Source organism: Phyllopteryx taeniolatus, chromosome 15, assembly GCF_024500385.1.
Source record: "Phyllopteryx taeniolatus isolate TA_2022b chromosome 15, UOR_Ptae_1.2, whole genome shotgun sequence".
Lineage (NCBI taxonomy): Eukaryota > Metazoa > Chordata > Actinopteri > Syngnathiformes > Syngnathidae > Phyllopteryx > Phyllopteryx taeniolatus.
This window is the reverse complement of record NC_084516.1, coordinates 17,172,612-17,185,952: the sequence shown is the minus strand read 5'-3', so window position 1 is coordinate 17,185,952 and position 13,341 is coordinate 17,172,612. Positions and strand designations below refer to the sequence as shown.

Genomic DNA, 13,341 nt, shown 5'->3' with positions numbered 1-13,341 from the left:
AATAAATATATATATGTCGACAGAGTACTACGTTAACTGCCCCACCCCCAGAAATTTCTTTGAAAATTTTCACGGTTTACATAAGTGATTTTTTGACGAGGAAGGAAAATTCCGCGGGTTCCGAAGACTTTTTACAATCCTGTCTTTTGCTCTTGAACGATTATAATAGCTGGGACGGTAGACGACTGGTTAGCACATCTGCCTCATAGTTCTGAGGACCGGGGTTCAAAACCCGGCCGAAGATAGCTGGGATAGGTTCCAGCACGCTCGCGACCCGAGTGAGGGTAAGCGGTAAAGTAAATGGATGGATTGATGATTATAATGGTAAATAGCGAAAGCTGAATTGACCTTAAATTCATCCGATATCTTGCGAGGGGACCAACTGTGGTCCATGGACCCCTTTTTGACAAACACTCCTTTAATAAGTGGAAATAAGGTATTTTTTTTTTTTTTGGGGGGGGATTTTGTAAAATAGACACATTGCTTAATGAGCGCAATACATTGTTATGTATATATATTTTTTAATATTTCACATTTCCAGAAAAAATGACAATAAAATCCACATAATACAGTTTTTATACAAGTGTACAGTGTACAGTATAATTTAATTTTAAACTTTTATCACATGAGATGAAAATACCGTGAATGGAAATAAAGGCATTATCTAGGAAAAAAACAAACAAATCTAACAAGTGGAGCGTGACCAGTTCTCAAATTTCATCAATATACGTTTATCTAGTTCTGCTTAGGGTGGTTGAATCTTGTAATTTGCTCTCATGAACATTTTTTCGGAAGTTGTATGAAAAGTTGATAAACTCATGTTCATAACCAGGCTACTTTGCTGCTACAAGAGACAAAAATCATGGGCAACAGTGCGAGAAAACACTACATTCAAAGCAGTTGGAGCTCTTGGGAATTGGGCAAATTATTTTCACAAGGCTCATTCATGGAAAAAGAAAAAGAAAAAAACTTCAAAATTACAATATATTATTTTCATACAAAATCCAACTGAATTCTCTTGAGAACAGGCTCCGTGGTAAACACGAACATACAGTAGATCATCTACATTCGCACAGAATTTCTTAACGATTAACTCGATTATGAGCATAAAAAAAAGGGTTTTATTTACATTTTTTTTTTTTTCGACTTTTGTCACGTCATAAACCATGAAAACATACAAAGCGTTAACCGAAAAGCCTTGTAACAAAAGACTTGTTTTAGGTCTATCACCAATGGTCAGACAGTTCCATTTCTATATTAAGGAGGTATGTTGGTTTTCTATTTTCAAGAAAACATTGAGCAATCATGTTGCAGACTCCATCAGGCTTGAAGGGTTGGTGCTGCTATTTTGGTTTGCAAAGATGTTCAATTGGGCATCTTTTTGAGGGATACAATGGGACCTGAAAACGAGCGCCAATGTGAATGGCTATAACGTTTTCCAAATAAAAGAAAGCGTGACTACTTTGGTAGCAAAACAAAACACTTTTGTTTGTTTAAAAAAGGAAAAAAAATACATAAGGTAAAAACCACATTTTTCTTTAAATTCAGAAAACCTAAAAACAATCAGCATTGCAAATGGCTTTCACATTTCTTTGTTTTAAATTGTTTTTTTTTTAAAGGCAAATTTATCTTTAGGTTTGTACTTTTTTTAAAATCTCTTTTAAGTGCTTCACATAAAAGCATGAACAAAGCAACTACAATGTTACATTCAATGTATTTAAACCAACGACTGGCTGATTGGCTGAGGATTATCTTCCATCATCCATCGTCTATCTACATGTTCACGTCGCTTTTTCTTCTGTTTTGATGCCCAACGTGATGTTTTCGTGTCTTACGCTGAAAGTAAGCCACATACAATTGTTGTTTTTTCGTCCAGTGGCTTTCTTCCCATGCAGAGACACCTGCTGCAGGGCGACGTCAGCTGAGGCATCAGCCAGTGACATCACAACACGCAAGCACGTCCCTGTTCTTGTGTCTCACCGGAGTTTGGTGTTGCTGTACGTATTGCGCTGTACAGAAATAAGCTTCTCCGTGCAGGCGGTGCGGCCTTCGTGCAGCGAGCTGCTCCACGCGCCGCCGCCGCCGCCGCCAGGCGTCCGGCCATCGTCACTGCGGCAGTAGACGTACGCCATGGTGTCAGTACGGCTCTGGATGTGCGTGCTGCGCAGGAGGGAGCGGCAGTAGTGGCTGATCTTGTCCACCCTTCGGAGGATTAGGTTGGCCTTTCTGTCAGGATGACAAAATGAACAACTGTACAAACAATTCCATGCAACGCCATCATCACTGCCGGATACGGAAAAAGGAAAGTGGGACTATTTTGTGTTGAATGTTCCTTTCAATAAAATAAATAAAAAGTATACTCATTGAAAATGTGTTGTGTTTCAGTGGTCTATGCATTAACCACAAATTGTCAATCAATTTTCAAAGACTTGTCAATGACCTCGTCTTGGCTGCAAATTTTGCTCGAACTTTGATGAACTTCCTTACGTTTTCACTTTTAAAATGTTTGAAGTTTATTTCAACAGTTCGTGCGATGAACATGAATCGTCAATCATTGTTGGAAAAATTCGTCGTCTCATCTGGCCTGCCACTTTCATTAGTTGTCAGTTTTTTTCATTCAAGTTTTATTGGTCCATGTGATCAACATCGATCAGATTTTTGGCATTTTCATTGACTATACAAAATGTATTGATAAAACAGCTGAGAGTTGAAATGCCTTATCTTGCCTTTTTACAAAAGTTGTGGTAGCTCATGTGTTATCAAGGTCAACACAGAAGTTGACCCGATGCTACGACACCAACGGATGCACAAAAATGAACAACATGTAATATTTGTGGTAGCATTTGCACATTCGCTGCAGCCAAACCAGAAGAACCATGTCCTGCCTGCCAGCTTGGGTCCAAACTATCACATGCGGCCGCGGGTTGAATTGTCAGATAGCGATGTTGTTGAACAGCCCACCAGAGGCGGCTGTCTGGAGAAAATCCGGATACGCAGGTCTGCTGCTTGCTTGACACTGTTTACGACGCAGAAGCCCAATAGAGGCAAGATGCTTGCAATGCAGAAAAACAAGCAAATACACCTACAGTCGGGTTTGAATTCAAGGTTGTTAAGCTAGTGGGGATTCTAAAATGAGGAAAACACACACAGAGGGAAAAATTCCATTTGTTTTGAAAAGCAGCGTCTGCTGAGCATCCACATCTGTCTTTAGTTAAGCAAAAGGAGCACAGACATCCTTTTCACTTATTTGCTGAAAATGGGGGAAACATTTTCTCATTTCCCCCCTTGAAAATTCTTGCGTCTGACACAACAGAATACCAAGCACTTAATCAAGAGAGACTCACAAGCGTGTGAACTGGAGACAAATTAAACATTTATGATGCTGAAAAAACAGCGAAAGCAACAAAAAATACACAAGTGGGGTTGGGGGGAAAAACCTCAAAGTTGACTTTCAGGTTGCAGATCCTTCCAATATGTTTGGCCTCACGTGAAGAAATTCTAAATTGGTGCATGGGAATACTTTTGCATTTGTGTATCTAAGAAAATCACTATTGGTGTTGAGAATAATGCGGATATAAATAGAGCTGTTCAAATAAATCCACACGGACGTCTGGGAGCTCCTGGGATTGTTGGTACCTGGAGGAGCACTGATTGTGCTTACGTTTCAATTGGCCATTCTTCTTTTGGGCTTTAAAAAAAAAAAAAAGGCATCACCAATAGAGCCCGCTTGTAAATTACTCCCAACGAGGGTCCAAGCCTGCCAACATCAGGCAGTAAATAATCCCAAACACGCTTATCCAGAAGATACCCACCCCCAAACCCCCCACCACACCCAAGACCACCTCATCGGTGCCCACACACAAATTCATGTCCACAAAAACACCATCCCGATATTGACCAATACATTTATATATATATATATATATGTATATACATGTCACCTTCCATCCATCAAGGACTACATTATAACTTCCAGTCCAATGTACCAAAAGTGGCACAATTTATAGTTCAACCCAAAGCGGCTGTCTCCGAAGTCAAACAGATTTGGGACGTCACCACAGAATGATGACACGTGAACGTGTGATGATAAGCAAAGAACCAGGAAAGGAACGGGTCTGGATGTACAATATGATCAATACAAGGAATTAGTGTTAATCAGACAAATATCAACGAGCAAATGCCAATGTAATACAATGGGGTTTAACTAATTAATAACACCCCACAAATACACTTAAAGGTAATGAAAATTCATTCAGATTTCAAAGAATTGATGGAAAAAGTAACGATACTGGCAATACTGGCTGATACTTTGGCAAGGTATTTAAATGATGCAAAAGAATTGAGGCTAAAAAAAAAAAAGTTTTATTTCCATAAAAGTATGTTGTGACTTAATGGCTGTGGAAAAATGTCTGCCCCAAGGTGGGAAGCATCACTGATTTCGACTACGGGGGGGTTCTCGTTCTACTGCGGTTGTGACATACAACATTTGAGGTTACAAACAATGCGCAATGGTCTAGTTTGCGCAGCAGTGTAAGAATATGTCATCGTGTGGCACAAGAAGGCATGCTCGATTACCTCATTCGGAATGTTTTTCATTTGATAGTTTTATATTTAAGTGTTATTTATGTACAAAGTCAGGTTACCGTGACGTTGTAGGAACGGAACTCAGTTCTAAACTGAGGATGCCTGCACTGGTTAGAGCGTCAGCCTCACAGTTCTGAGGACCCGGGTTCAATCCCCGGCCCCGCCTGTGTGGAGTTTGCATGTTCTCCCCGTGCCTGCGTGGGTTTTCTCCGGGCACTCCGATTTCCTCCCACATCCCACACTCTAAATTGCCCGTAGGCATGACTGTGAGTGTGAATGGTTGTTTGTTTCTATGTGCCGTGCGATTGGCTGGCAACCAGTTCAGGGTGTACCCCGCCTCCTGCCCGATGACAGCTGGGATCGGCTCCAGCACGCCCGCGACCCTAGTGAGGAGAAGCGGCTCAGAAAATGGATGGATGGATGGATGGATGGATGGCAGAGCAGCTGAACAGGCTCATGTTGGGACTCCATTTCCCACGATCCTCCGCTGGAGCAGCCACTTCCTGAGGAAATGACATTTTGACTGCTTGCATGGAATACTCGTCAAACGGGATGTTGAGATATCGCCTCCAAGGTTCAGGTCTCGTCACATACTGGTTGGATGATTTTGAAGACCTTTAAATTCACTGTCTTGGCATTACTGAGAATTATTAGAGAAATTCTGGAAGCTAAATAGTGCGGCAGCACCAGGCAATTACAGTTATGTAAGAAGCCCCAGGATGGCTGTAACGGATGGGAAACAATATGTCGCATAAACGTCTAGACGAGAAAACTGTTAGATTACTCAGACCTATTTTAAGCATCTTCCGCTATCCAAAACCTTCTCACCTGGGGCCCAGCTCGTCCTCGCTGCGCCACACAAAGTCGCCAAACTTCTCATAGAGGGAATTGTAGTGGTGCTGGACTCGGTAGAGTAGCGGAGGTGGGATTTCCATCAAGGTGTTGTACGCCAGCTGCTGTTCCTTGCCACTGGTGTAGCCGTTGTACAAGTTGTACACCTTGTCTGCGATCTCTTGAAGAGCAAGGGAACACAGAATCAGTGTAAGTACAATTCGGAATTTTTGAGGTTTGTTGGGTCAGGTTTATGTTGGTTCCCCCCCCAAAGCAATTCATCAGTTTTTATTTTATTTTTTTTTTATTGTTTTTACGGTTCATCGTAAAGGTCATTTAAGTCAGCGCAATGACAGGGAAAACAAGTTTGTTAGTTTATGTCCTTCAGATGTGCTTCCTCCAGAGCAGCAGATCAACTTCATGATTTATTAGCATAAATTACAAAACAAGGAAAAACAAAACCACCCGCCGTTTGAGAAACTGTAATTGGAAAATTGCTCGATTGTAAAAGAGTAGTTTTTGACTATTTTTCTTCTTTTGTGCTTGCCAAGAAAGCACACAAACCCCCCCCCCCCCCCCCCCTCCCCCCAAAAAAATGGTACATGGCGGCAATACTGAGAATATTTGTACCTTCAGCTCGGCTATCGTCAACCATCGGGCAGGATGTCCGTACAGTGACGTAACTGGAGTCGGAGTGACTGCCCCGGCTGTCCACTGCATAGAGAGTGAATCTGGAAATAACAATCACATCATTATGAACTCACCCTGTAATACCCATGTTGGTAATGACATTCAAAAAGCAACCATTTGACCTTTAGAAAGTAAATGTTTGGAGTATATTTAAATGTATTATTTCATGTGTAACCCCCTCCCCACACACACGCACACAAACACGATTCTACTTGCTTAGGTATGTGGCAGGTGTTTTAAACAGGGGGGTCCGAAATATCCGAATAGGTGACCCGAATTTTTATGTAAATTGGAACAGGCCGTAGCCTGTCACTCTCCTATGTTAACCCCGCAATAAAGAGATACAGTAAATATTTATATGAAAAACACTTTGAGGCCGTAAATTTAAAAAAACAATCAGCATAAATATGAAATTAAATTGACCACTAATGTAATGTAAAACATTTAAAGGCTAATACAAAATGGCAGTGAAAAAGTCCGTGACTAAGTTAACTTGTTCATGTTTGTAGCAATCCTAGCTCGGCAAACTCAAATGCAAAAGACCATTTGCAGAAGAATGAAAGTCTTTTGAAACAATTGTTGTGACAATAAAGAGTCCTCTCAAGCCAAAGGGAATGAAATAAAACAGGAAGGAGCAATTCATCAATATAAAATCAGGAAGTAAAATCAGCGCAAAACATCGCCAACAACCGAACCGACAAAAAAATTACTTGGAGTCTTTTCTACTTAGAAGTCCTTCAAAGAGCCGTCTGGTTTATATTATTCTTTTCTTACCGCTGTCAGCCTTTCAGAAGAACATGCGGAGGTAATCCGTCAATGCTGGCTGAAACGACGACTACTGAGGTGCAATGATAGATCGCAAGGTATGATCATGTCACATAAGATGCAGGCTTCAAACAAACAAAAACAATGTTTGACCAAGAACTTTGGGACCTATTTTCATCCATTTTCTATAGTGCTTGTCCTCCAAGCTGAAGCCGATCCTTGCTGACTTTGCCAAGAGGTAGGATACACTGGGACTGGTTGCTCCCATCCCAGGGCAGACAAACCATTCACACTCACATTCACACCTAAGGACAATTAAGAGTTCGAATGAACATACTAACAATATATATTTTTTTTAAATGTGGGAGGAAATTGGAGTACCGAACCTGGAGAAAAGCATCACAAGTATGGGGAGAATACACTAACTCCACCAAGAGTAAAGAGCCAAGATTCGAACCCCCCAACCTCAGAACAGTGAGGCAGACGTGGTCTTCACTTCGGCAATGTGCTTGCTAATTTTCACACATAACTTTGGACAAACTCTAAATTGATCAAACTTGAAGGTACCACTGTATGCTATTTGTCTTCTAAGGATCCACAGGGTTAAATAGTATTTATTATCTGTAGAAAGGAGTAAAAGAGGGTCTGACTCGTCTCCCCGTGAACTCTACCAGGCCAAAGTTTTTTTCCCCTCTGGAAATGTCATGAATAACAAACATTTTTGGGAGGACTCAGTGACAGACTTCAGGACCGCTCAGTACGGCACGGGAAACAGTTTGAGATGGTCGGAGATCAGACGCACGGCGCATCTCACCTTTACGTGGCCTTTTGCAAATGTCAAGGTGTGTCATGGCGAATGAAAAAGGAAGTGCTGGAAGAAAGGGACCATGTACAATCCGCACACGTTTAGACATCAATATCCATTCAGTGACAAGGAAAACTTGCTAGCATAACCATGGAGAATCTTTGAGGTCATTTTCACTCAAAACCACAAAGAATATCAAGTGTATTGTATTAATGGTTTTTCAGTTTTATTAAACTTTCTCTGGGGAAAAACCACAGTTGAAAGAAAACTCCCCAAAGTTTCTGTTTGTTTTGTCACACCTGTGTCACCTCGTAATATCTTATATCCAAGCGCTGCCATGCCAAACCTCAGTCTGGCCGCAAAGTCCAAAGAGCGGTATAAGTGAAAGCACCTGCGCAGATCCTCCCATGGAAACTGTTACTGAATGTCTGCTCGTTTATCCCGCGGCTGACTGGCCAGGGCATCTTATATTTTCAGACCATTGCGCTCATAGTTGGGGTTCAATATTTTTTAAAAAAATATGAACAGTATACATAAAACTGGAGGAGGAGGGGGAATACAGAAAAAGTAAAAAAATAATAAGTGGGAATGTAAACACATCTAAATCTACTAATTTGTAGTCCTGTATTAATAATAATAATAATAATAGTTTCCAGGGGGTGCTACTGAGCTATTGTTTGTACTTTAAAACAATAAAAAAAAAAATCAAAAAGTATAGTACATCTACAAAGACGGAGAACAATTCATATACTGTATGATTTCATGTATTTCATGAATGGTTGTGTAAAAGTTATATTTTGTTTGAAAAGGTCCTCTATAATAATGTCAAGTTTGTGTTACATTTTATTTAGTGTGATAAGATTCATGGGAAAAACAGTTACAAGCACAGCAGGGACTGTTTTGAAGGATCAAATTAATTCGTAAGTATGAAATGTTTCAACATTTGTATTCAATTAGTGTTTCTTTATAGAACTGCCACTATGAAAGCAATTCAGACTACCGCAAAAACACAATGAGACAGAACAACCAAGCCGAAATTCTAAGTATTAATCATGCCTCATGCACAAATTCAGAAAACTTAAGAAATGGAATATTTGTATTGCATTTCTTCCGAAACCCATTTGCGATGTTTTAAATTATGTCTATTGAGGCACGGTCCAAGTGCTGCTTGTTTTGGTTGTTATGTGACCTGTTTGGGCATTGCTCGCATAGTTTGTCTGATCTTGTGAATGTGGTATTCCCCCAAGAACCTCACACAAGTTTGTATGGGCTTTGGTGGCTCCTCTGCCCAGTGAAAACAATGTCAGCCTGTGAGAGTCACACTGTTTAAATCACGCGGCCACGGTATTACATGCAGATGGAGTCACATTGACAGAGGAAATTATGATAACTAGACTTTTACACAGCCAACCCTATCAAAAGTCCTGTTTATTTATCTGGGTATAGTTGTCATTCCACTGCTGATATTTAGTATTGCTAGTATAATTCCCAAATGCAATGGGATGTTAATTTTTGTTTGTCTGTTTATTTATTTATGTGGCGGCACGGTGGATGACTGGTTAGAGCGTCAGCCTCACAGTTCTGAGGACCCGGGTCCAATCCCCGGCCCCGCCTGTGTGGAGTTTGCATGTTCTCCCCGTGCCTGCGTGGGTTTTCTCCGGGCACTCCAGTTTCCTCCCACATCCCAAAAACATGCATGAATTGGAGACTCTAAATTGCCCGAAGGCATGACTGTGAGTGCGAATGGTTGTTTGTTCCTATGTGCCCTGCGATTGGCTGGCAACCAGTTCAGGGTGTACCCCGCCTCCTGCCCGATGACAGCTGGGATAGGCTCCAGCACGCCCGTGACCCTACTGAGGAGCAGCGGCTCAGAAAATGGATGCATGGATGTTTATTTATTTATGTATTTTAGATTTATATTTGAGTTGCATAGTATAATATTCTATTTACATTTATTCAACTACAGTGGACAGTTAACTCCTGATAGTTATTACTGCTGGTGTGTTGTTGTTTTTTTGCTACGTACAAAGCTGCTGACTATTCTTGCTGCTGTTCACATTCACATCGTCGCCCTTCTCTCCCTCGGGCTGTGTGGGGTCCCCGGCTAACTTGGGGCTCACGGTGGGCTGTCAGTCGGGCCCGCCTTCTGGCCCTGTTCTGGCCACTGACCTACGGCTGGTTTTGGGTGGAATGGGGTTCCCCCTGGGGTTGGGCGTCGGGGGCCGGTTGGGGCATTCCGGTTCTCCATGGATCGTTTGGATTTGGAGATCTCGGTTCCACCCGGCAGGGGAGCGGCTGCGCCTGGCGGGGGGCGCGCCGTGGCGTGCTTTTGCTCGGTGGCGGTGACGGACAGGGGCTTGTCTTGACCTTGTTGAGGTTGGTGGCCGGTCGCCTTGGCAAGATGGGTGGGGCTGTGGAGTGCGTCTGTGGGTCGGCTGGTGGGGTGGGTGGTTGTTTGCACTTTTGCACCGATGGGTGTTTTTTTAAATTTTCATTCATTTTATTTTTTGGGGAGTTTGTTTTGGTCCTCGGGCCGGTGTGGGCGTCAATGGTAGGGGAGCGACTTGGCATTGAGCTGGAACTTCGCCGTGGCGGCCTTGTGTCGCAGTGGGTTGGGACGGGGTTCGCATGTGCGTTGTCTCGCGGTGCCTCAGGCACTGGCCCTGTACCTCAGGGCGGGATCAGCGTTTCATGGCATTGGGTTGTTTGGGGGCTGGGACCGGGGCCAGTGTCGCTCAGATTCAGGCGATGGCTGGCCGCGTCGGGTGGTTTGTGTGAGTGGCTTTTGGCTTGGCTTCCTGTTTTGGGCTTGTGGCCTTTTGTTTTGGGGGGTGCGCGCCAGGGCTCGGCATTTTGGCACGGGGGGTGGCTTCGCACAGGTGCCGGTGATTTAATTATTTATTTGTAATGTATTTATTTATTTTATGGTGGTCCGGTGCCCTTGCCCTTCCCCCTTGGGACTGGTTGGCACGCTTCGGTCGAGCTTGGGACCTGTCCGGCTGCATTTTCAATAAATATCACAAGAATTAAAAATTCAAAAAATAAACAGAGGCAGTATTTCAAGCTCCCCTGTTGCACAGCAAAACTGTTCCAGCACAAAGGCATACAGATCCACCATTCTGCAAGGCCATGCAGCTGAACAGGACAGGTTATTTAAAAAAAAACCAAATAAACAAATTTGATATTTGTGCTAAATACAATGCTGGCTTTCTGCTGTACACATTGACTTCTGTATACACTGTATCTTATGTATGTCATGTAAAATTTGCCAATCACAGTTACAGAACTTATTCATGTGTGTGCCACATACACTACTGTTGCTCATGTAAACCTAGAACATACAAGCTTATTCTATTCTATTCTATTGTATTATTATTCTATTCTATTCTATTGTACAAGGGAGACATTTTATCAAGGCAACCCAGTTTCTATGTTTGCCAACATTTCATAGCTGTGTTTTAAACATTGGCTCCAGTCTACCCCAACAGCAATTACAAGGTTGTTATGTGCAGTTATAAAATAGTTTCTCCAAGGACTTTAAAGCTTCTCCGGGGACTAAACTGTGTAGATGTTTTTGTTTGCTGGTTTGAGACAAGAGTGGGATAACTGCTCATTGTGCAAAGACATTAACATATTATGTGGAAATGGAGGGGAAACATTTTTGATCTTCATTCGCATGTCACTGAAAATGAACTTTTTTTGGCCACAAGTTAGGGTTTCATTCTTAAGATGCATTGAGAGGCGGCACAGGGGGTCGAATAAACAGGGTGTCCGATGATGATAAAGATCGCCTGGGAGCACAAAGAAACCAAAACGTGGTCTGCACTGCCAAGAGAATGTCAAACATTAAGTATAAAAATTGGCAAGACACAAAATTCCGTGGCCACCCACCCTCACTTGACTTTATTTTTTTTTTCACTTTTTCAGGGGGTATGTTACACAGACGTAAACATAATCACGGGCGACTAAAAACGAACCCTAACCTTGACCCCAAAAGGCAGCTGTTTCCTCACTAACGGCGGACTTGGACTTTGTCCCCGATTTAACAAGCTCCCCTGCAAACTAGCTGGTCTTTATGCCAAATGTGTCCTTGAAAAAGAGCAAAGTCAGGAGCACACACATTCACGCACACACACTTGAAAGAGGCCGCTTGTCTGGTGCAACACTTTGGGTCCCCGCGAACTTGACAGACCCCACAGCTATAAGTCATTCAATTTACCTAACGCACATGCACGGACACACACGCATGACCTTAACATGCCACCACAAACACTTTGGTCCAGCAAACCTGTCAGACCTCACAGGTATTATAGTAAAATCACATGCACACGGACACACGCAGGCGCACGCACACACACAAACACACACAGAATTTTACTTAACACACGCGCACACTTGAGTAGACACTTGCTGTGTTGCACACCCATAAACCTGAATAGTAATTCAATTAACCTAACACACACAAACACACATGACTTTTAGACCCACTCGTCTGGTCCAAGACTACGTCACCGCGAACCTGTCAAGAGCCCACAGGTATAGTCGTTTAATTTCACACACACACACATGCACACACACAGACACACACACTGAGACAGAACCTCAACAGAGCCCACAGGTATAGTAATTTTAATTAACACACACACATTGCCATTTAATTTACTGAACACACATGCAGACACACGTGCACACACTGACCCACACACAGGTCTGGTCCAAGACTTTGGGTGCCTGTGAATTTGTCAAGACCCCACGGGTATAGATATTTAATTCAAAGCACACACACGCACACACACACTCACACACACACACTCACACAGTGATCTGCTGTCTGTCTGGTTCTGACTTTGTGCCATAGTTAGGTGAAAGCTCAGCAAGCATCGAGGCGGACAAATGTCGGATTAGCGTGTAAATGAACTACGTTGCCATTACAGTGAGCAGTTTCCTCGTAATCTAATGAAACAGTCGAGATATGTCCGAACGAGAGATGACAGGACAAGAAAGCCCAACAGGAGAGAATGCCTGGCACAAAGTGACAGTGAGAGAGAGCGGATCAATTAGGGCAGTATTTTTGGCATGCGGTGGACGCCAGGACAGAAGGTGACGCCTTTTCCATGACATCAGCATTTTGGACGCACATCAATCGAGCCAGCCCACAAATCAATCCGAGCTACGTTGAATTGTTTCTCGCCGCCGCAAGAATTTGTGGCAGCTTCGAATATCTGACTGCTTGGAAATCCTCGTCTTGCAGGTCAGCAGCAGCATCACGGCCCAAAATAACAGTGACAGCATCTTGAAAATCAACAGTCGAAAATATATTGAGCAGATAGTTGAAGCCTGCTAATTTAATTTATTTGAACTACATTGGCAAGCAAATGTGCCTCCACTCGAAATCCAACTCTATGCTGCAATCGACCAGCAATACCTGCTAACTTTTTCAACAACAGCTTCACATGGCCATCCGCTTATTACATTTTGGATGGAGAAGAAGACACTGGAAAGAAAAGAAAGAGGCATAAGGAAATGAAAACACAAGAGAGTTGATGCACTGCCGAGTAGAGCGAGAGAGACAGAGAGAGAGAGAGAGAGAGTGAGAGAGAGAGAGAGAGCATGGACAACATATAATAAACCCAAACCCCCAAATGCTCATGAGTCATTCTTTGGAA

General features: G+C 42.7%; 1 protein-coding gene across 3 annotated transcripts in view; it reads right to left on the bottom strand.

Annotated features, from left to right (window-relative positions):
* Positions 1–507: 507 nt before the first annotated feature.
* The window catches only part of LOC133490224 (astrotactin-2-like), a 286,520-nt gene continuing 273,686 nt past the window's right edge, over positions 508–13,341 (bottom strand). For 2 of the 3 annotated variants that reach the window (XM_061800017.1, XM_061800018.1), the window contains exons 21-23: positions 6,046–6,146; positions 5,413–5,596; positions 508–2,226 (exon numbers count right to left, since the gene is read on the bottom strand). In XM_061800017.1, the coding sequence (XP_061656001.1) occupies positions 1,977–2,226; positions 5,413–5,596; positions 6,046–6,146 (535 nt within the window). In that variant the 3' untranslated portion in view covers positions 508–1,976. The remainder of the gene's footprint in view (positions 2,227–5,412; positions 5,597–6,045; positions 6,147–13,341) is intronic. The other variant, XR_009792133.1, reaches the window with a different exon arrangement.